This window comes from Ursus arctos, unplaced genomic scaffold (assembly GCF_023065955.2).
Source record: "Ursus arctos isolate Adak ecotype North America unplaced genomic scaffold, UrsArc2.0 scaffold_10, whole genome shotgun sequence".
In the NCBI taxonomy this organism is placed as follows: Eukaryota; Metazoa; Chordata; class Mammalia; order Carnivora; family Ursidae; genus Ursus; species Ursus arctos.
In genome coordinates this window covers 63764165-63786918 of record NW_026622764.1, presented here as the reverse complement: position 1 = coordinate 63786918, position 22754 = coordinate 63764165, and the positions used below count along the sequence as shown (strand labels likewise).

Sequence of the window (22754 nt, the reverse complement as noted above, 5' to 3'; positions counted from 1 at the left end):
GCAAAAGCTACACAACTAATGATTGGGGCTCCCAACCAACTTTCTCTCAAAGACACTCCAGAGGGGGTCCCTGTCTATAGGACTCTCTTCCCTGGGTTCCTGCTCACTCTGCTTCAGCTCCATGACTGTGGCTCATTTTAAGAATGTCCTCCTTCTCTATGTTCCATGAAACCGAGTATTGCTATCCCTGTGCACCCTGCCTACACCACAATGGCCCCTAATTCACTGTCTTCTCTGCCACATGGTAGACTCTTGGGAGGGCAAGATCAAGTCTTGGGCATCCCCTCTGTGTTCTCCATAGTTCACAGCACACAATGGATACTCTGCAAACACTGCAGCTTTTGAAATATGGGCAAGTACCGCAGAGGTCACATTATTTCCCTCCTGAGCACCCGCCCCCCCAGTCCATCCTGCACACAGCTGACAGGTCAATTATCCCCAGGTCCAATTTATTTACAATTCCTCATAAAGCCCAACTCCTTGTCCTAACATTCACAATGTGCCTACAGGAATAACTTCCAGTGTCTCGTTCCTGTAATTATTCAACATGACCTGCAGACTTATTCTCCATTGGCAGACACTTGATTTTCTCACACAGCATCCATTTACCCTGCTTACAGTTCACCACACCTCAGTTTCCCTTTGGACATGCCCTGTTCCTGTACTGTGTGGTTCCAGTGAAGTTGACCGTATGCTCATCTTTGAGAGAGGGGCAAGGATGGGATGGGCTTGTGACCCAGGAGCAGCATGAGTGTACTGCGTTCCCCAATACCCGCGACTGGTTCGGGATGGGCATCCAACCCAGTTAATAGGACACAAGGAGATTTTCACTGGGCCTTCGCTTTTATAATGAATCCCCATTTTAGAAGGATGGCAGGCTTGGAGTTGCTTCCCACGTCCTGATACCATGGAAAGCTCCAGACTAAAGCCAACATAGGGAGGCAGAGTGGAGAGATGGAAAGAAACCAGGCCCTGACTGAGTGCTGAATCCATCCATCCATGAAGCCAGACTCAACCTTGGAACCTTCCAGATAAGATGAAATAATAAATTTCCTTTTTGCCTTAGCCAGTGTGGTTTGTGTGTCTGTTGCCTACAATCAAAAAAGTCCTAACTGATGTGTCTCTGAGTACACTTCAATCCCTCTCACCCTACATCTTGGTTCAAGGTGCTCACCTATCTGAAATTACTTCTCTTCCTTCCCGTCCACTCAAATTTATCCATGTTCCAAGATTTGATCAAATTCAATTCCTGCATCACACTTTCTCTTTCTAAATTCCTTAGGCAAGTATTGTCTTGACCAAACTTTTGGCACTTTTTGCACATTTGCCTCCTATTTAACTTTCTGTGCATATGTCCTGAATACCGTGCAAGCTCCTCGATGGTAGAATCTGAAACTTCTTTGCATTTTCCAGAATGCCTAGCAGACTGTGGCACACATATTAGAGACATATTAAATATTTCTTAATTAATACAGGATTAAACTATTTCAGATGTACTTTCTCAATAACAACAAAAAAAAAACCCCAGAAACCAAAGCAACTGTATAATACAAAAAAAAGTAAGAACTTAAAGGTATCACAAGTCAATATTTAAGGATATGAAGTATGTGACCAAATGGTTACATCACATAAAGTTAATATTCTCTTATACTCATCTATTTATCTATTCAACAACCATTTATTGTGAAATTCTCAGCACACTAAGCACTGTCATATGCATTATTTTTAGAACTTTAACTGTGGTTATAAAATGAACTTGCCTCTAAAGTGTATGTACAGTTCCAATTTTACACTTGAATTCTGTAGTCCCCATTTGTCGTTCAGGACAGATGAATTCAGCAAGGAAATAGAACAATGCGCTAGTCCATAATTTTAAAAAGGTATTGCTATAAAAAATATATATAATCCAACTGAAAATTTATCCCCCCTCTCAAAAAAAGCATTCCAGCATCATTTTTCCTCTGAAGTGCTGTATTACAAATTTAAATTCGGGGCCCTTTCAACCATTTCTGAAAGTCTGCTTTCCTCTTTATCAATTACCAAAATTCCCAGTATCAAGAAAATAGGGTCTTTTCTTCCTACTGCCTATCTCTTAAGGGAAGGTTGTCCTCAGGTAGAGCCACCATGTTCCATGAAAACTGAAGACTTCCTAACAGATTAATTATTCTATTAGTTATTTTGCTCACGGTCTGTAGGTTTGTTAGAACCAACATGAATGGACTTGCAATCGAATTCCCAAGTGTTTCCTCAGTAAGTTATCACTTCGTTAAGAACTCGCAAGAGAATCTGGAGTCTGCATTAGCACATTTTGGTGCTAATGACCACAGGTTAGCGGTGAGCGAGCAATCTCTTGAGATTCTGGAGTTGACCAGTAGTAACCAAATATGAAGCTCTAATCTAGTTACTTAAAATAAGTACCCAACAATGACGGTTATCCTCTGTACTGAGTTACAGCTAAATAATATGGGGGATCCTGGTAAACGGGACCAATAGTTGACCAAATGAAATGATAAGGAGAAACTGATATAAACCTGTCCTACGCAGAAGAAACTGTATATCCCTACCTCAGACTGTAAGCCCTTGGTTCTCACAGGGTCCTTAGGAGCTGCGAGCTCAAGTGTGAAAACCGAGGAAGGGTAAAATAGCGCCAGTTACTCCGGCAACTCAGGTGGCTGCACGCGCTGCAGCTGGAAATCTTAGAGAAATTAACCTCCGCCAGGTTTTGGTGCCTGCCGTGATTGCAGGCACGCACGAATGGAAGACACCCCCTCGCCCAACACGGAGGAAATACATTCCAACAATACAGACATCTAATGAATTCGGTCAGTGGCCTCTTGTATGACAATGAAACAATACTGTCCTCCACAGAGCACTCAGATATTTTAAATCTTTATCTCTGACTTTACGTTTGGAAATCAGCATAACTATGGAGGACATATCCATCTAGCATATCTATGCGATGTTGAAGGGAAAACAGAGCATGCGGGAGGAAAGTCAGGAAGGAATCAAGAGTATGAACTAGAACATTAGCTTTGTTTCTGCCAGTCGGCCTCACCCACATGTCTGCGATGTTTGTCTTGCTCTGGCTTAATCCCCTTGGAAGCAGCAGTAGGGTAAGTCAGGAGAACTAGCTTTTTGTCCTAGCTCGGCTGCTTATGTGTCCTCGGACATGTTTCTTAAGCACATTGAGCCCCAGTTCCCTGGTCCACAGACAGAAGGGGAGGTACAGTGCCTGATCCCTAGGGAAACCTTCACCCACGAAACACTATGAATATGCTTAATATCACCATCAATCTACACTAATGGGTTATGTTTTTCTCTTAGCAAACAATAGGCCTTGCAGTCTACGGATCAAAAATAATCCTGTTCTGCAATATACGTGCAGGGCTTGCAAGAGATGCTCCTCATTTAAGTTGTGAGGCAACGTTTCCTGTCCTGGCAGTAATTATTGCATTTACGTAACTGCATTTTTCAGAGGCGAACGTTGACTGCTTTTCCGTGTTTGCTTTTCTAAATTTATTGCTAGCCATCACAAGTAGTCTTCATTTCATTAATAAAAGAACATTATTGTGCATTTTGCCTTTTAGCCCATCCATTATTCATACCACCAAGGAGACTGAACCGAGGATGCAGCTGTTGGGGCATTAATCTCGGGAACCCTTCCCCTTGCGCGCCCTCACTCTGTAGGGACTGAGTTACGATTTGCTTGCCACTCTCGAAATGTTTTGCCTGCTAGTAAAATTAAACTGGCAAATCGATTGAGATATCCACCCTCCTCATTTTATTTGGCTTACTGTCATGCCTGCTACGATGCTGTTTTGTTTCGCTTTAATATCCTTTTGGGGTTGTGCCAGGAACTGCGCCGTATCTGGGTGTATGACATGGTATTTCCCTGAAGTGAAGACTGTTAAAATGGCAAAAGGATGTCTTGTGGAATGAAACCTAGTAGACTTTGAAGCTACTTTCTAGGTGTGACTCTCTTAAATGTTATTCCTTACTTCCCAGGACAGAACTGGCCCCAGGCTTCTCCACCATCTTCTTAAACACAGGCTCCTCTGCTGCTCTGTTCTTAATGGAATCCCAAATTGTCCCTGCTCTCTACAATGGGTTTCTGATGGCCTTCCACCAGAGGGGTAAAATTATAGCCACTTGCTGAGCTCAGGCTTCTAGAGGAAAAAATTCATGTGCTTCCTCTGCCCTACAGACCCTGATTTTCTCATAATAGAAGCTAAACTGAGCCGCCATCTTGGTTTTCCTTCAACATCCTAGTAAACTAAAGGACAAGAACAGCCATAAATAATCTGATGAAAATCTGTGAAAATTCAGAATTTACTAAGCAGGTAAGTTATGGGCAATTCCTTTTTTACAAAAACAACTTTTTAGCTTTACTGAAAGACTTATCTCAGGTTGCTGTAAATTGAATGCTATCCTAGAACACCTTACATGTAATTTGATCGTCCAAACTTTAATTTACTCCAAATCCTTCAAAAACACGTTTATCCTCAAAATTAAGGTTCCTCTATATTAATGGTCCTCTGATTACACAGTTCAATCATTTATTCATTAATTTAACAAAATTTATTGAGGGCCTCTTATGTGCCAGGCATTCCAGTAAATGGTAGAGATATAGAGTTTAACAAGCCCACCAGATGGTACCTTTTAATTTAGAAACATTTTCCCCCTAGAATAGGAATCGAAAAACTTCTTCTGGGAAGGTCAAGTAGTTAATATTTTAGCCTTTGCAGGCCGTACAATTCTTTGACCCAACTACTCAACTCTGTCTGTCACTGTCTGGCAAAAACAGCCATAAGCAATTTATAAATGAATGAGTGCAGCTGCGTCCCATTAAGGTTTCTTCACAAAAATAGGCAGTGGGCTAGACTTGGCCCATTGACTGTAGTTTGCCAATCTCTGCCCTATAGGATAACATTTAAAACTTACACTCCACTAGGATTTTTGGCACTAGACTACCTTAAGTGAAGTTTCTTACCACAAATACTCATGAATCCTATAAGTTACTTAGCAGTTCTTCCCAATCAGAGCATCAGAAAAGTTCATGTTCAACTTTAATCACAAATGCTTTGACCTGCAGCAAGATCCGCCTTCTCAGGAAAATCTGTCTGCTATGCTATTCCACTGTTTTCTCGTGGAAGTGAGGGAGACCCTGTGAGGGAAGCCATCTTTTCTGAGCTCCTCCTTTGGGCTGGGGCCTGTGAAGGCACTTTGGCACAGGCAGCTCATTTACTCCTCACCACAGATTTGGGAAGTTGGTAATACTCTTCTTATGTGTATAGATGGGGAAATGGAGAATCAGAGAGAAGCATGTAACTTGCCTAAGGTCACACGGCGGGAAGTACCACCGGCTGGATCCCCAACCCGGGCTTCCCGACAGCAAAGTTACCAACTCTCCACACGCTTGCTGCCAATCCTGAGCCAAAGTCATTTCATCTCACTTTTCAAGACTTTCTGGTTTCTAAAAGAGTCATGTGGCTGACATGGATTCGAGAATCGTCTGACTTCAGCAGATCGACATTTGCACTCTTTCTGAATAGAATAAGAGTGTGTCGATACTTAAGTTCTTCATGACTATCCTTTCCTACGTGCTCACACCTAATAAAATCTATGGCATATCAGCGACCATCACTGGGGAACGTTTAGAGTCAAAGTATGGCAGGAATAAATACGTAGACAATTGTAGATTTTTTTTTTAATTCAAAAAGAGGGAAAGAGATCCCTAAGCAAGGTCGAAAATAAATAGGATACCACCAAATTTTTGATCAATACCGAATCACTGAGGATGTCAGGAGTAGTATAAAATCTCACTTCAGTTTACAGGCAATCAGTAAGTCTTGGAATGCCATGGCCACTTCTCATTTCAATAACAAGAACATTCTATTTCTAAAAGACAGAGAGATACGCTTGGCATCCTCTCTTAAGGGGCCTCTGAAAAGAAAAAGAAAATCTCCAACAGTGAGCAACCTGTTTGACTTGGGGAAATAACACAGACATCTCGCTCTTTCCGTGCTTCTCTCTGTACCATTCGTGGAACTACAGTGCAAGGCATTGCCCATCTTTTGAGCCTCTTGGCTTCTCTTTTTCACCTCAAGGCTGCAAACCCAAACCACCTACTTGCCTGATCCTTTTGTCTGTAATCACAGTTTGGGTGGGTTTTCGAAGTTTAAATCTCTGTCTTCTCTACGCGTTAAACTGTCTCTTACAGAGGGAGTCTCGGGGCTGGCGTGGATGGGGTGGTTAATCCCTTGCTGGGACAGAGGCATCTGCTCATCCTTCTGGCAGTGCTCTGACACTCATCGGGGAGCGCCTTCTCAACGGCAGAGCAAGGCCAAGGCGACGTGCAGTGAAACAACCCGCCACGCCTGCAACTTGCCGTGGGCGCTTGGCTGCCGCCTGAGCCTGGCCTAGGAGCCCTCCTGACACCGCGCTGGGGTTCCTCCCTGGCTTTCGTGGGAACTCTTCTTTCAACCCCGCACCAAGCAAGATGCATTTAACTGACCCCATTCCTTTTAACAGGCGAGCATGACAGCATTTAATAGCCTTGCAAAGACGGCACGCGGCTGCTACCGCTCTGCCTCATTACTCACTGTTTCAGGACGGTGCTTGAATCCAATATGCACATTTTAGTCACGTCATGCCTGGGAACTCAACCACCCTTTTGTCCTAGCTCACCTCTGCCTTTTATCTGATTTAGCATTTTTAGCTTCTGCCTTGTTTTGATATTTGTTTTATTTAATTGGGTTACCCCGTTCTGGCCGTTGCAGAACACGCAGGATTCTTCTCCATGTGCTGCTGGCCATAGCACCTGCCGCAGTGACAGCTTCACTTGAGAGAGGCAAAGAATATGTGTGACCACATCCCCTTTGGATGAGGACACATCTTCAGGACGGTGGGGGGCGGGTGCGGGAAATGTAATGAGATGTAAATGTTTTCCAGCGGCTTGCAGTAAGGCCATGAAGGAGTGGAATGGCCCGGGCAGCTCATTCCTGGGGAGGTGTCCCCTCTGGACTCAAGGTGACAGGAGCAAGATCTCCGGGAAAAATGGGCCAAGCAGGGTGCTGCTCCCTGGACTACAGCTTGGAAGCAGCTCTCTGTGAAGAGGCAAGAGAACGAAGGAGAAAGGAGAAAATGGACCCCCACCATTTCTCCAGCATCACCAAAAAAGCCTATCAAGAGGGACATGACAATTCTGGGCACCCCGAAGAGATGTTTTTTTCAGACTATGCCCTGATGCGAGCTGCTTTACAAAAGGCAACCCGACTCCCAAGTGTTCTGCTCAGAGGAGTGAAAACACCCATGAGCACTTGTAAACACAACAGTCGGGAGCGGGGATGTTTGCCTGTAATGATTGTTTATGTCGGAAGTTGGCTGCTACCGCAGTTAGACAAATGCTCCCACTTCCGTGGAGATAAAAGGCAAGCATTTGCAATCAGTGAGGAGAGTGTGTTCGTTCTGAGGCTAAACGGCATTATAAAACTTCCTAATTAAGCATATATGCCGATGAGTTTTTAGCATCATTTCTCCAATTTAACTTTACATACTGGGTGTGCTGTTTACTACAGCATTAACTATAAACATTGTTGTTACTGCCCCCAGCTGGAAAACAGAGCAGTTTATGTGTGGAAGAAAAAAGAGATTATCTCCCATCTGCTCCTGCCCATTGTTCAGGGATGTGTCATTTTGTCTGCTGATGGGAACCATCACTAGGATTTTAGTCAAATGGCCTTTTTATACTTGGCTACATTTATTAATTATTGTGTTTACTTTGCATTTTGCTCCCACCCTTACTCCCACAAATTTAGCAACGTAATTTTCTAGAGTTTTCTTTTTGAAGTCAGATGAATGTGGATGTGCCATTTTTGTTAAACATGCACAACTGTAACTAGACATATTTGATTTCCTATTTTTCATTGTAGATCAGCTTTACTCATATGTATTTGGCTACTCTGCCTGAGGTTAGGAGGCATACAATTTAAAAAAAAAGGGTAGACCATGGTGTGATTCGATTTATATAAAGTACAAAACCAGGCAAAGCTAATTAATGTGGAGAGAGTCCCGGTCAGTGTTTACCCTTGGGGCTATGTGAGCCTCCTGGAAGGCCCCTGAGGTGTGTGTGTGTGTGGGGGGGATCTCGGGAGGGGCTAGAAATGTTCTCCGCCAGAGCTGGGTCCTGCTTACAGGGGCGTGTTCCATTTGTGAGAATTCACTGAGACGTGCATTCGTGATATCTGCACCCTTCTGAATGCAGATTATCTTTCAGTAAAAAATAAAAGACGGATGGACCATTTTCTACATTAAAACGTCAAAAAGAAGAGTCTGCATAAAGGTAAATCATGATTAACCCCCCAAAAAAGGTTAAAAATAAAACAAAGTTCTTGCTATACCTATCGAGTTATTTTCCTGAAGTAAATAAAAGGGTTGTGTTGCAACTCCTGCGTGCCCATCGGTCTGGAAGATACAAACAGGCTTCTGCGTAAAACTGATGGTAAAACATTTCTTTTAAGTTTAGGTGTTTTCTTGCTTTAAACACACTTGGAAATTATCATGATTTTAGTATATTGGATAGTTTGTCAAAGTGTGCCTGTGACCACTTCCTTACCTCCTTTATTTTGAGTGTAGAAATAAAAATTAGGATTAATTATTTGGGGGTTAAAATTGTATATTATATATACATATGTGTGTGTGTATACACACACACACACACGTATAAACACACATATACATTTCTCTTTGTGTAAAATGTAGTAGTCTAATCCATGAGAAAACATCAGGTGGCCAGTACATTACTGCAGATAGGTTCCATCATTTGGGGGAAACAAATACAAAACCATTGGAATTTTCCTTAGCAAACACAAAGATGTGGAGCTTTACCAGGAGATCATTTCAGAAACATTAAGATGGAGGAGAGAAGTTCCCTGGGACTCCTCAGAGTAAATTTTTCAAATCAGCAAAACCCATCCTGCCTGTGGATAACTTAAAGAGACACAAACAATGCCCCTTGATGGAAATGCCAGGGCAGTTGACTAGAATAGAAAATGATTGGATGGAATTCTTAACCCAGTTAAAAAAAAAAAATCGATACCTCCCATACACAGTCCCTTTTGCTTCTGCAGATAAGCCAGCTAAGTAGTCTGACAGTTACCAAATATTGAAAAATAAATTCATGCAATAGCTAGTACATAAAGGGATTTCCAGGGGGAGAGAGGTAACAGTAAAACGAAAACAAAACGAAACAAAAAGGTGGAGAGTTCGAAAACACAAGCTTACCAACACACACAATGCATTCTATAGCTCATTGTACTTCGAGGAGCTTCTACTGCTAACGTGTAAATGCATTGTTTCATCCATCTAGTAAGGTCAAGGTTGGGCTTGATGACTTTAAAATGACAGTATATACTTCTATAGAACGTACACTAAGGCACTATTGTTCTTCCATTTGTTACAGGACAGAAGAGCACCGGAAATCATTGTTTTAATTAGCAACATCAGGAAAAGGCTTTGGCATTAAGGCTAAATATACTGTCCTTTTAACTGTAAGGAAAATTGATACTGAGCATGTGCAATGGAAAGAAAGCTGGCAAATGTCAGTGTGAATAATGGGTGAAAAAAAGGAATGAGGGGGTGTGGCATCTCAATCAAGATTAAAATGAAACTGATAAAGCAGCATATGGACTGGATAACAAATCAAAAGCATGTTTATCCACTGAAGGAACTGGTTAATGGAGACTGCCAGCACGTTGCCATGGAAACACTGACTGTTGAGCTGCACCATCTCATACCTTATCCAATACATTCCTGGTTGTTGGTAGTAGTCCAAAGACCCTGATCTCTTGATGGTAAACCCGTGGTCCAGCTGAGCAGAGAGAAATGGGGGCAACTCAGTGGATCGACATTGTGCTAGAGAGTTACGACTCCAGACCAAGCTGTTCTTCATTGGCTACATACTGAGAGATAGTCACGATGCCTCTTCTGCAGGGTGACTAGCTAAGATCCTAAATCTGCACATTGAAAATAAAAAGGCAAGAAAAGACACTAATCCCTCATGAATATCTCGGAGGCCAATTTGTTAGACTAGATCTAATTTGTCAGACAAGGTTTCGAATGCACATTTAATAACGTCCTCTCAATTTCAAAAGATATAAACACCTCTTCATATGCCATAGAACGGAAAATGCGTTACAATTAAATAAAGCGCTGAAATCCGTTTTAGCCACCTAAGAGAAAGCAGATTGGACTCCCTCCTCCCCATCTTACCCCATCAGGCTTAAATTTGAGGGCTTCATACATATGAAATAAAAGATGAAAAGAGCCCTCACAAGTCACAGCAGTTTGGATTTCTTTCTTTAAGAGTTAATCTTCAAAAGCAGAGCTACTCTTAAAGGTGAATCTTAATTACATTTCTGAACTAAAAAGATATAATATAAAACAGTCAGTAAGTTTTCGCTCTGAAAATATAGAAAAGAAAAGGAAAAAGACTTTTCACTGTATATTAAAAATGCATATGTACACTTAAGTGCTTACGGTTAACAAAAGGGTATAATAAATAGAAGACAGGGTAAGTCCTCAAAGTTGTTCATCCTGGAATAAGACATCAGCCTTTGGCTACCTCGGAAGGAAAGATTCAGTCCCCAAACTGGAAAACAGTTATCATGCTGTATGCCCACTCCCCCATTCCGCCCATGAGAGGAGGCAACCTGCACGCTTTTCTTTAGAGAGACGCTCATGAGTGCTTTCAAGTGTGGTACCGGTGCCCTGCTGACAGTTTCTACTTCGGAATTCACAAAGGCATTGCAAAAACATGCTGGGGCACCAGGCATTCAAACTAAAAACTGCTTGGAGGGTTTGGGGTTCTGATTATAAACTAGGCTATCCCAGTGTTCACAGAACAGCAATGTGAGATTTTAATCCTAAAAAAAAAAAAATTGCATTTCGTTTCATTTAGAAAAAAAAGAAATCCAAGTCCCCTTGCGGTTAGGGAGTCATGAAGTCCCGCGCTTCTGTTTCAGTTCACGGACTTGGCTACTTAGTAACTAGTCCTCTGTTGCCATCTACAGGCCAAGTGTCCCATAACAGGACACACGGGAATGCGCCAGGGCCACGGGCTCTCCGTGTACAACTCAGCTTCCCAGCATCACAATTATTTGCACACTGATTAGTATGGATTTGTTCAATTAGATGGAAATGCTCCATTTGCATGAGCAAAATGCAAAAGAAGAACTTTAAAGCATTAGGAAAATTATCGGTTAAAATAATAAACAGAATTAAATGAGAAAAAATAAATTGGAACTGACATCTTAGTCATCGGTTCTTCATCAAGCTGAGCAAATCTAATAATGCCTCCTCCCTCCCTCAGCTCCCAAGAAGTCCACCGTTAAAATGTCATCTCTAATTCCATTTCATGTCTATAAATTGCATTTTAATAACCTTTTGTTTCCCTTTCTCCGTTCTGTTTTGTGTGTGTGAGGGGGCGCGCGCGTGTGTGTTTTAATTCCCAACTACTGGGAAAGGTAGTAAAGGGACAAAGGAGTCTTTCTGAGAGGCAGAGTGTTGCAGTTATGAGGACGGCAATGGGTTTCCATAATCACGTTGCCTGACCTCAATGTCAGAACAGCCTTTCTCCTTTTAGAAGGGCCGGAGGATCCCGGCGAGCCTCCAGCTGGTAATTACTCTCCTGGCCAACTTGAGGACCTCTTGCAACCTTACTATAAAGTTATCATTTGTCCTTTCTTTGGTCTTAATGATGGAGGGGGTGGAAAGCAGAGAAGAAAAAAATGACAACAGGAACAAAAAACACTGAGGTTCGGAACCATGAGCGCTTGCTAAACTACGCTCACGTCATAAATTACATCTGTGACTAGATCCTGTCTGGTATGACAGCATGCTCGCTCTTTTCCCTTTGTCACTCTAGGAAAGAAAAAGTGCCCCGATTCCTTTATAAGCATTGCTGACCTCCGGTGAGGAGTTACATTTCTAACTAAGGAAGGAGAAGTGCCAGTTAAAGACTAATGATTTAATTGTTGATTTCCTGAAAATACAAGCTGATGGACACAACATTCTAAATAGAATTTTTCATTTTAAAGGGTGTATATAATTTCCAAACGATCAGTTCCGTAGAGGCAGGTTAAAGTAAAATACATTATTTTATAGCCTCTGGGGAGAGCATACATGCCTGTGGGGAAAAAATTGTGTCTGAATGAAATTTATGCTGCAATCAGTTTTTTTTTCTATATCTATCAATAAGAGCCATTACAAAATTATATTAATTATAGGAATTTTTCATGTAGGTGAATTAATAATTTTATTGCATTATTAAATTGCCAAATGGTGATGACAGAGAGCACCATTTATGAAAGATATTCCTCCTATCTACCGCTTATATTCTGCCTCACAGCAGAATATCATTCTTTTGCAGATAAACCTTAGTTTGAATTGGAATACAGTTGACTCTTGAACAATGAGAGGGTTAGGGATGCTGACCCCCAGCACAGTCGGAAATCCATGTATGAATTTTGGCTCCCCCCAAACTTAACTACTATGCCTACTGCTAACCAGAGGAAGCCTACTGATAACATAAACAGTCAATTAACACATATTTTGGGTATGTATTACATACTGTATAAATAAAGTAAGCTGGAGAAAAGAACATGTCATTCATAAATCATAAGAGAAAATACACTTACAGTCCTGCATTTATTTATTTTAAAAAATCCATGTCTACGTGGACCTGTGCAGTTCAAACCCGTGTTGTTCAAGGGTCAACTGTATTATTTAATGCCAGGGCTCCTTTCTCTTGTGATGGTCCCCTGAGACTTAGTCTTTGCCCTATAAGAATGGGAAAACTGCTGTGGAGTATAAATTGACTTATCCAATGCTATTCTGAAAGTTAATCACGAAGGCAGCCAAACTGGCCAACTTCTGATCCCCACCCCTCCCTGCCGCTGGTGACCTCTCCCAGGTTCTAATGGAGGGTGTGGACATCTATGAGAGAAAAGCATTCTGGAGAGGGCGCATGGCAGGCCAGATTCTCCCGAAACGACCCCTGAAATGTACAGTCGTGCTCTCTTTCATGCTTGAAATACTAGCGATTCTAATTAACATGTGAATCGGGCTTTAGAGTGGACAAGGCACTTTTCCAGATATTTCTCCAAATAGTTAATTATTTTGAGTCTGAGTTAAGTTGATAATGTTTTTTACATTTGTAGTGAATAAAGAAGCTTCAATAAGCACACAACTAAGGCGTAACTCGGCCCTACACCGTCCATTTTACAATTTAGGAGTATATTGCTAGTTTGTACAGTTTCCATGGAAACATGTTAGTGATGAACCGAGAAACTGATATGGAATGGCGTTCAAAATGGTCCAATCACGATCGTTAAGGGGAACAAAATCCGTAGACCTCGATCTTCAAATACTAGTTGGAGTTTTTTTGACACCTACTTAGATAAAGTTTTAATAAACTCAGATGGATTCGGTTTCAGAACTTATCCCGGTTTGATTCAAGCAGGATTTCTCCTCAAATCTGTGTTGTCTATCCATTGGAAAATTGCCCTGAAGTTCCTGTCCTTAGTCATTATAAGACTTCCAGAATACTGTGAACAAACCATTATTGAGCAACCAAGGCAAACTTAACTGAAGACTAATTAAAATAAAAGACCAAGAAAAACGAAAACAAAAACAAAATGACGAAGGTGGAAAAGCCCCCTTTCTAGCAGCTGTGAAGCCCTCAGCGGGAGCAGGAAAGCAGTCCTTTTCATGGACAAGCGTGCTGGCAGTCCATTCCAAAAGAAAACTGTGGAATCGAACGTTTTGGAATAGACTTGTATCTTGAATGAATGATGAAAACAGAGTATAGAAGGTCTGGTTTAGTTGAGAATCGCCATGAGATTGTTACTTCCCCCAATTACTGACTGAACATTAGCTGATAACAAAGAACACTGACATCTAACAGACATGAAGGACGATGTACTTCTACACTGATTTTCCTTAGAACAAACTAGAGAGGGGGCAAGAAGAACCACCTGCAATTGTAAACCCTCGGCAGCACTGAGGAGCATCCAAAAGAGTCTGCGTTCGACTTAACGCCGTGAGTGGGCTCATGAGCCAGTTACTCACTCGGAACTCACTGTGGAAGGGGTTCAATCCAAAAACATGGAATGCAAACAGTACAAGAAAGTGTATGCATACATTTGTGCCACCTGCAAATTCTGGAAGCTCCTATCAAATACTTAGTAACCCAGATCTGGGATGGATCGTATCGAATATGTCACTTATTTATCTTTAGTTTATCGGGAGCTCTAGTACAACGGAAAAAGAAAAAGAGAAAGGGAATACAGCACCCGAAGAAGTGGTAAAACATTCAGCATTGCTCAGGAGCATAAGGTACTGTTTCGTAGCGAATACGCTTTTTAAAAATTCGACACTGCAGTGTCTGAGTTTTTTGTTGAGAAAAGGAAAACAGCTCCAGTGATTTCATATGGAATATGCTGTTAACATTTACATACTCTGAAAAAAAGGGAAATTATTAAAAACTCAAGTAATCTGGGACTTGAATATGTTTACTCTAGAATATGACACCAGGAAGTATGAGGTTTCGTTATTTCTCTGCCCAATTTAATCTTTGCCTAGAGCTGCTATCAAATTGCATATAGTATATGTCTGCATGTATAGAACAGGAAAAAAAATTCTTTGTGCAGCCACATCAATAAAATGGTAAATGGTAAAAGACTTTCAACTTTAGAAACAGAAATTTCTAAGGAGCAAGACACCATTATTTCTTCGGGTGTTCAGAGCAGCTCAGTTTTACTGCGCAAGCCTTCTAAGCCTTCTGCTATGTCTTGGCTTTCATTTGGGGCTCGTACAAAGATCTATGGTGTTCCGCTCCCTCTCTGCCGTGTTGTCTCTCTCAGCTTCCCTCTCCCTCCAGGTTCTGGCAAAAGGACACTAGGAACTCTTTTTCTCAGAGCCCCAAAGTTTGCATTGGCACAGAGTCCACTGTGGGGGAGGTTTTCTGCTTTAAAAAAATAAATCATGAAATTAATATACACAGCAAGACACCCTGGAGGTGTTGGATAATGATGTGACTCCTAGGGAAATGTTCAGCAAAAACACATCATATATATAAGCCCCCAACCTCCCCCAGTGCATTAAATGGTCGAGCTGTCTAAAGAAATGACCCATTCTGCTGTCTCTGGGTGGAATCTCCTGAGTAATGCCTGTCTCCTAGGTGGATTGCTTTTAAAAAGTTATAGGTGGATATTTCAGATGCTTACTGCTATGACAGAAACTCCAGCTGCTGTGCTGTTCGGCTTGGGGCCTGTGTTGAAATGCTTCTTTATCTTTCCAGCTACTGACAGCTGATGTTCATTTTCTGGGAGGCCGTCATCCTGGGGAAAAAAAAAAAGAAAGAAAGAAAGAAATAAAAAAAGGAGAAAAAGAAAACAAAAATGAGATAAACGGAAAATGTGGCCACGATCTTCCAGTAACAAGCGGGGATCTTAGAATTCCTAAAATTTCGGAAATCAAGTAACCCATGTCTTTTCAGTACACGTCGTTGTTGGAAGTAGGGCCCTGAAGTCTCGTTCATTTCTACATCCACTCCGAAATTAATTTGCTGCGTCATCTGACCCCCAGAGTTCTGTCCCTAAATGAAAAGTTGTTATTTCTGTTTTTGGTTTCTAATAAAATTGATTTCAGCCAGGGCTCTAAGGACATACACCAAAGGGCAAGCTAAATCTGAAAAACAAAAACAAAAAATCAATGTAAACATCTTCTTTTTTCCCCTGAATCAAGAGTTTTATCCTCTTAGCCCATCATTCAGACCTCAACACGAGGAAACTGACAGTCCTGGGCTCATGCAAGGGCCGGTAAATAAACTCAGGCCGGTTCCACAGCTCCTCAATCGACCATTCTATAATCCCAGACAACCTTCCAGGCAAAAAGTTCTTCCTTAAGTTTTCAATCCTCCTTGCTGCCTTCAAATCATCTGTTATTTTGACGTACTTTGCATTGAGGCTCATTTTAACGAAGGCTTCTGCTCTCCACTGGAGCTGTCTATGATGGAAGCTAGACAGATTGCTCCCCTTTGCTAAATACTGTTAGGATAACAATAACCAGAGCCGCAAGTATGTGCCACCGCTTACTAGCTCATGTCGAAAAGGCTGCCCAATCCTTGAAGACGGAGACTGTGTTCTGCTCATTACAGAGCCCTCGGGTCTCAGCATAGTGCTTTGGCACTATGCTAGATGTTTAAGACATATTTGTGGAATAAATGAATGAAGGGATAATAAAGTGTTTGTTACTATCTGTTAAAACCAAAATTCCTGGCAAGACTTCAATGCCATTCATCATTTTCCTGCTCTCTTTCTTTTCCATCATGTTGCATGTTATTTCTTGGCTCCACCCAGGAAAATAAATGGCTGCTTCCCTAGCATAACATGCTCGCGCTTCCAAGTAACCTAGTCTTCCCTTCTCTCAGGATTTGGCTATTCATGCATTCAGCCACTATGAAGGGCGTGTCTACAGGGGACCAGGCACTGCAGTTAGTTGTGGGGAAAGATGGTGAGCAAAAAGAGGCGTGGGCTTTGCTCTAATGGACCCTGTGGCCTCTCTTTTCCTTCAAAACATGGGCCCAAATCACCTGTTCCAAAACATTTTTCTACGAAGCATAATTCATTAAAATGATTCTTCTGTAAACTTCTAATGTTTTTTCATTATGTATATTTGTACTCTTTACACTCTTTTTGGTGTTTGGTGATTTCATATATATATATAACTTATATATGCAAAAGTATATAGAGAGTTCAGGGTTTTATATATATATATATATATATATATACACACATATATATATGATATATCATCAATTCTGAACTCTTGCCTTTTTGTATCACATCTCCCACATTTTCTGTGATCTTTAATATGAGCCCTTAGTTCACCACCCTGCTTGCAGTGGATACTCAATTTGTGTTACTCTTGGACTGATTTATTAATGGCTAGAAGAAGGAGCCATTATTATGCTTATTAAGTCACATCTGAAATCAAATCTGGAGGAAGGATGCTTTCCAGTGATTGCAGAGTGAATTCAAAAATTTTTTAAAAATCCGTATCATGAAAAGAGTCAGAAATAGAGTGAAGGTCAATGAGGGTAACAGTGGGATAATACTTGGGAGGGAACAGAAACAGGGACATACGAAGTACTTACCCTGTCCCAGGCTATGACAGGGAAGGCAGGGGGCGGGAGAAAAATGGTCTCTGCCCACCAGAACCTTGCGGGCTAACTGAGAGACAAAGTACGCACACATAATGTCAAATAATAAAGCAGATGGACAAGATACGAAAGAGCTGTCATATGGCATGGAGCCTCATGGCTTAGCAAGAAACACGGAAGGAGTTCAGAGGAGAGAGGACGTATTTTCAGTTGTGAATGGAGAGAACTTCACGAGGAATATGGGATCCAGCCTGGTCCTCAATGAGGAGGAGCAACTGACCCTTAGTGACGAGAGAACCGATGTTTTGGTGTACAGATGGGAGTAGGTGGGAAACCTCAAGGCCTGTTTGCCCAAGAATGAGTTAACCAGTTTATCTCTAGTTAAGAGTATGTGGGAGGATAATGATGGAGAAAGCTGAAAAAAAAAAAAAACAAAAAAACGAACAGGAAAAGACTGGCCTCAAAGGACTACCAGAAAGATCCAGAGATAGAAGCCTTAGTCTCCATTATGAATAAAAACAATGCTTTTTATTAAGAGCGGTGTACGGGTCGGGAGTGTGGAGGACTAACTGCTGTTCACTCACAAAGAATTAGAATTATGCAATCTAGAGCTTTAAACACAAGAGTGAAATGCTTTTTTAATGGTGGATGAAACAGCAGGCCTCTGGAATTTGGGGAGTATTTAAACATTTGACAAGGGATGAAATGATGTGCCTTTCCTGACAGTCTTCCAAGTATTAGTGTCATGTATCTGGCATAGTTTGGGGCTCTGCCTGAGGAAAAGGGGGCAGCCTGATACAGGGGTTCCCCGTTGGGCCTCACCCCCAAGATTATACTTGTATGTGGAATCATCTCTTAATAGAGTTCCAGGCTGGCTCAGGCAAAGTGATTTGTATGAGTTTTAGATTATCAACAAATGTGAAGAACATAATTGGAAAGTGAGTTGAAGGAAGGTTTTTCTCTTTAGGACAACACCACTTTGAGCATGTTTGCTGTCTAAGGATCGGAAGCTTCCGGAAAGGAAGAGATGGAAGACACGAGACAGGGTCCAATCAGAGTGAGGGGCAGAGATGCAAGGGAAAGGAAGCTGTTTGCCCTGGGGAGGTGCAGGTTTACCTGAGGCATGATGAAGTAAGGAGAGAAAGGGTGAGGCCCGAGTTTGAAGGTAGAGGGGAGCAAAGATAAAAGAGAAAGGCAGGGAGAGGAAGGTGACACAGATGTAAACTGCTATGTGGCCCTGGGCAAGTGATTTACACAGACCACATACGAGCCCCTTAGTCTCAGATTATCCTCTATGATGATATGCATTATTAGGACCATTCCGAAGATAAGCAGACTGAGGCTCAGCAAGGTTAAGTAATTTGCTCAAGGTCACACAGCTAGAAAGCGGTTGAGTCAGGACTGAACCAGGTCTGAAAGTATTCTTTCTTTCCGTAACACCACATTGCATCCATACTGAGCATTCATTAGCATGGCATTGGTTATAAAGGGGCTCCCTAAAAGTTAAATGGTAGGATTTGAGGAGTCCTCTTTCCCATGATGAAAGTAGCACGATGGTAAGGAGAAAGAAGGATTAAATGAGAGACTGGAAAAACCAGAGACAATCCGGACAGGCCTCAGTGGAGCCTGGGAAGCATTTGCATGGAGGGCAGTAAAAGGGATGCTGAGCACGTCAGGGGGCCCAGTGGAAGGCAGTTGACTTTTACGTCAAGGAGAGACTGGATGTCCACTAATCTGGGATGCGGCAATGTGACCTGCTCCCGCCCGGCTCTCAAATCCTCTGTGGAACCAGCAGCAGCAGAAGGCCTGGCTGACACAGGATGATATGAAGTTGCACTGGGTCACAGCGTGGTCCTGGGATCCACACAGACTGTTTGAACAGGCTCGGTGCAAACAGAGAGAGAACAAATAGGATTCCATAGGAGCAGCCCCTTCCTGACTTACTGAGGGCGATTCATCCCGGGCTGCACCACCATCTCCTCACTTCCCCACCAGGGGCGCCATCTTACCCAGAACTGTCCTTTACCTGGCCCCCTGCCAGTTCCTGAGCTAAGAGTTCGCTTTCTCACCACCCTCAGAATGGACTTTGTTATTATTTCCCAGCTCTGTCCTGGTTCTGATCTCCTGTCAAGACTCTTAGCAACTCTTTTAGATGTTGGGTCCTGAGGGTTCAGACCTCCAGCTTTAAATTCTAGTGAAGGTTTCGGCTTCCCTTGGGTTATTAGTTCATGTTGAAGCACTGAAAGTCCTGCAACAACCCTCACAAGTTGTCAGAGATGCTTCTGACTTCATAAATCTTAAAACGTTTCAGGGTTTTGTTTTGTTTTGTTTTTCCCCCAATGAAATAAGGTATCTCAGAGAAGGTAGACAGGGTGTGCGTGCCCGCACACGCATGCGCACACACAGGCGCACCTCACGGCATCTAGAAGTCTGCGGAGTTTCTGTATCAGTTTGGAAGGCTTTGAGCATAATTGGATTAAAAGACATAAACAACTGGTTTTGCAGGGATCTAATCTGTACCTGAGGCATACAGATTGATGATGGAGATTTAGCTAACTTACTGTCTTGCATCAATAAAATAAATAGGGCCGTTAAAAACATACATTTTTACGTATACATCTTTATCACCATTATTCTGAATAGATTGTGTGCCAAAAATGTGCTACGAATTTTCCAAACGTGACAAACCTGGCAGTACGTTACAAATAGTTACAGTATTATTACCATACGCTCTGGTATGTAGTTTCTGGGAGTAGTTTCTGAAGTTTGACACGGGCTGGTTGTGGTTTGAGGTTAGTGGTTTTTGATTTAGAAATTCCCATCCACCACTTGGCAGAGCATTGCAACTGACAAGAACAAAATTAGTTTGCAAAATGGAAAATGAACTCTCACAGCTGTCTGAAGGAGACCTAGCCTCCTGGTCTCCATTTCTCCAGCGGATGTCGGGGAGCAGCTGTGGGGAGGAGGTGTGGGGGCCTGGATGTGAAGTCACTCCATGGAGTGAATTCCCCTCTTTCCTCAGGGAAACCGTTCCAGGGGTCATGCTTGAGAAAACCCTCCTCCCTCATGGATTTTTGTTTTCGAGTCATGGGTCTGATCTGCAGTCAATTCGTTACCAGACTCTATTATTAATAATATCTGTGAATTTATGAGAAGTACAGCAGTCTTGAGAAGTTTACTACCAGAATATCCTGATTTCATTTTACATAATCTCTCAAGGACATTAGAATACTCTTCAATAGCAGCTCCATTTCGCATCGCAGGGTTTGGCCTCTTGACTCTTGCTAACTGTCTCCAGCTGTTTGGCGCCCAGGACCTTTGACTCTGTTCAGCTTGGGCCGCTGAATCCTCCGTGTCTACACCTCACACTGCACCGGGGGAGCAAATGTGAAGTAAATTAAGATCTAGCTCGGAGAAGGGAGAGGGTAAGATGCCCAAATGGAAAGTGGAATTCCATGTCATCGTTTCTAATTTATGAATAGCAATAGGTGGTTTTATTTATTATTACAGTATCAGTGGGGGTTCTCTTAATGTCTAACAAATTCTGCCAGCACAAGATGAATGCATATACATTTTTGTGTGGGGAGAGCTGCTTTTAGTTAGCGCGGGATACCTCGGTAGATTATTCCGGCTCTTATTTTTTTATTTTTTTCTTCTTCCTCTCTTTATTCTTTCCAAATATCTTGGCTTAGTAATATTTTATTTATTTATTTATTTATTTATTTATTTATTTATTTATTTATTTATACTATCTTTTTAAAAAGAGTTGATAGGTGAGATAAATGAAGTAAAATAAAATTTTAAGGCCAGGGAGGTGATAGGAAGTCTTGAATTGGCTAAATACCTACACTTGACTTATTTAAACCCATTCTTTCCACCAGGACAGAGGTTCTCAAACTTGGTTTCACAGTATAATCCCCTGGGAGCTCTTAAAATTCCTGATGCTGGCCCAGATGCCAGCGCAGACCAATTCATTCAGAATCTCTGGAGGCAAAATCCAGGCATCAGACCTGGTGCTAGAAACTCCACTAAGCTTTATGCTAGATACTTCTCTGAGGCTTGGTTTCCTCATCAGTAAAATCAGGAAAATAATTGGAGGTAAAACATAAACTCATAGAACTGTAGCATTGAGATGGACCTTTACCCTAGTATCGGGAGAATAACATGGGATAAAGTAGGTCAACACTTTGAAAATAAAAATGCAATAATAGTAAGACATCTGGAATATTACAATGGTGATAATTTAATCCTATTTACAAATAAGAATTTGGGGGGGGACATGTCAGTTACGTTTATGAACTTATCACTAACCTACATTTCTATCAATTAAGTGTCCTTTTGGGGAAAGTGACCCAACCTTCTCCCCAGTCCCTGGAATAATCAAGATGCATTAATGCCTATTTCAGTCTCCTCATGCCTAAATCCTGTAGTTCTCCACCAGATAAGCACTAAGGTAGATAAACTTCAGCCAGGACAATCCCTGTCGGTACTCTGTAGTCACAGTAAAGGGAACAGCTGTGATATTACAGAAGAAAACGGAGCGGATAATGCACACATTATCTCTGTGGAGCTGGGGGTACACCAATGGAATTTGGAGGGGGGAGGACGAGAAGGTTCTCCTTAATCAAATTTCTCATACACCAACATCCATCACAATTTACATTCCCCAAATATGTATCAAGTATCTACACAGTACTAGTGTTTAAAGACTGTCCTCTCAGACCCTTCAAATACATATTCCTTTCTCCATCCTCATAACAACTCAAGGGGCTGATTCTATTATCTTCAGCTCACAGACACAAGAAGAGGTTCAAAGAAGTGAAATGACTGTCCCAAGGTTACAACAGGAGGGTGAGCTGGTGCTCCTTCCGGAAGCTCACATTCCTCTCCTAGACACCTGGCTGCACATCGATGTTGCCTTTGCCCATCGGGTTTGCTAGAATAATCCACCAAGAGGCCTCGCTCATGATTCTTTCGATAACAGAGCAGAGGCCCAGAATGCCAAGGAGCACAGTGGGATTCCCACCCGGAGTGAATGAAAAAATAAGCCTAGATTAAGGTTAAAACAAGTGACTTTGGCTGACTAGATTTTCCGATTCTATTGCTCTACGCTCTGTTTCATAAGAGACTGCCTTTTCAATTCCAAGGGCACCAAGTGAAAAGGTCACTGTATAAGCAACAGAGAAAATTAGGACAAATGAGAGTACAGGAAATGCTTTCTGACGACTTCCTCAGGGCTCAGATAATTATTATTACCTCTTTCCCCCTGAGGTAGAGTTTTCTGCCGTGATCAGATATAATTTGATCACCAAATGCAAAATGTCTTGTTAAATGGACTTCCGTTTAAATGTCTAATTTATTTTTTTTTGATTTCTTGGTTGTTCATTTGTTGCACTTGGAGATCTCGACAAACACTAAATGCTGGTTGTGAAAGCTTATATATGGTTTTTCATTTACGTTTTTGGGACAAAAATCCCTTTTCTGATTTAGTTACTACATAAATACAATTTCAAAAGTTAAGCAATCATTTCAT

At 41.8% G+C, this 22754-nt stretch overlaps 1 protein-coding gene across 2 annotated transcripts in view; it reads right to left on the bottom strand.

The window, feature by feature from the left end:
- The window catches only part of DCLK1 (doublecortin like kinase 1), a 331152-nt gene that overhangs the window by 8831 nt on the left and 299567 nt on the right, over positions 1 to 22754 (bottom strand). For both annotated transcript variants that reach the window (XM_026493126.4, XM_026493127.4), the window contains exon 16: positions 15285 to 15398. In XM_026493126.4, coding sequence (XP_026348911.1) covers positions 15285 to 15398 — 114 coding nt within the window. The remainder of the gene's footprint in view (positions 1 to 15284; positions 15399 to 22754) is intronic.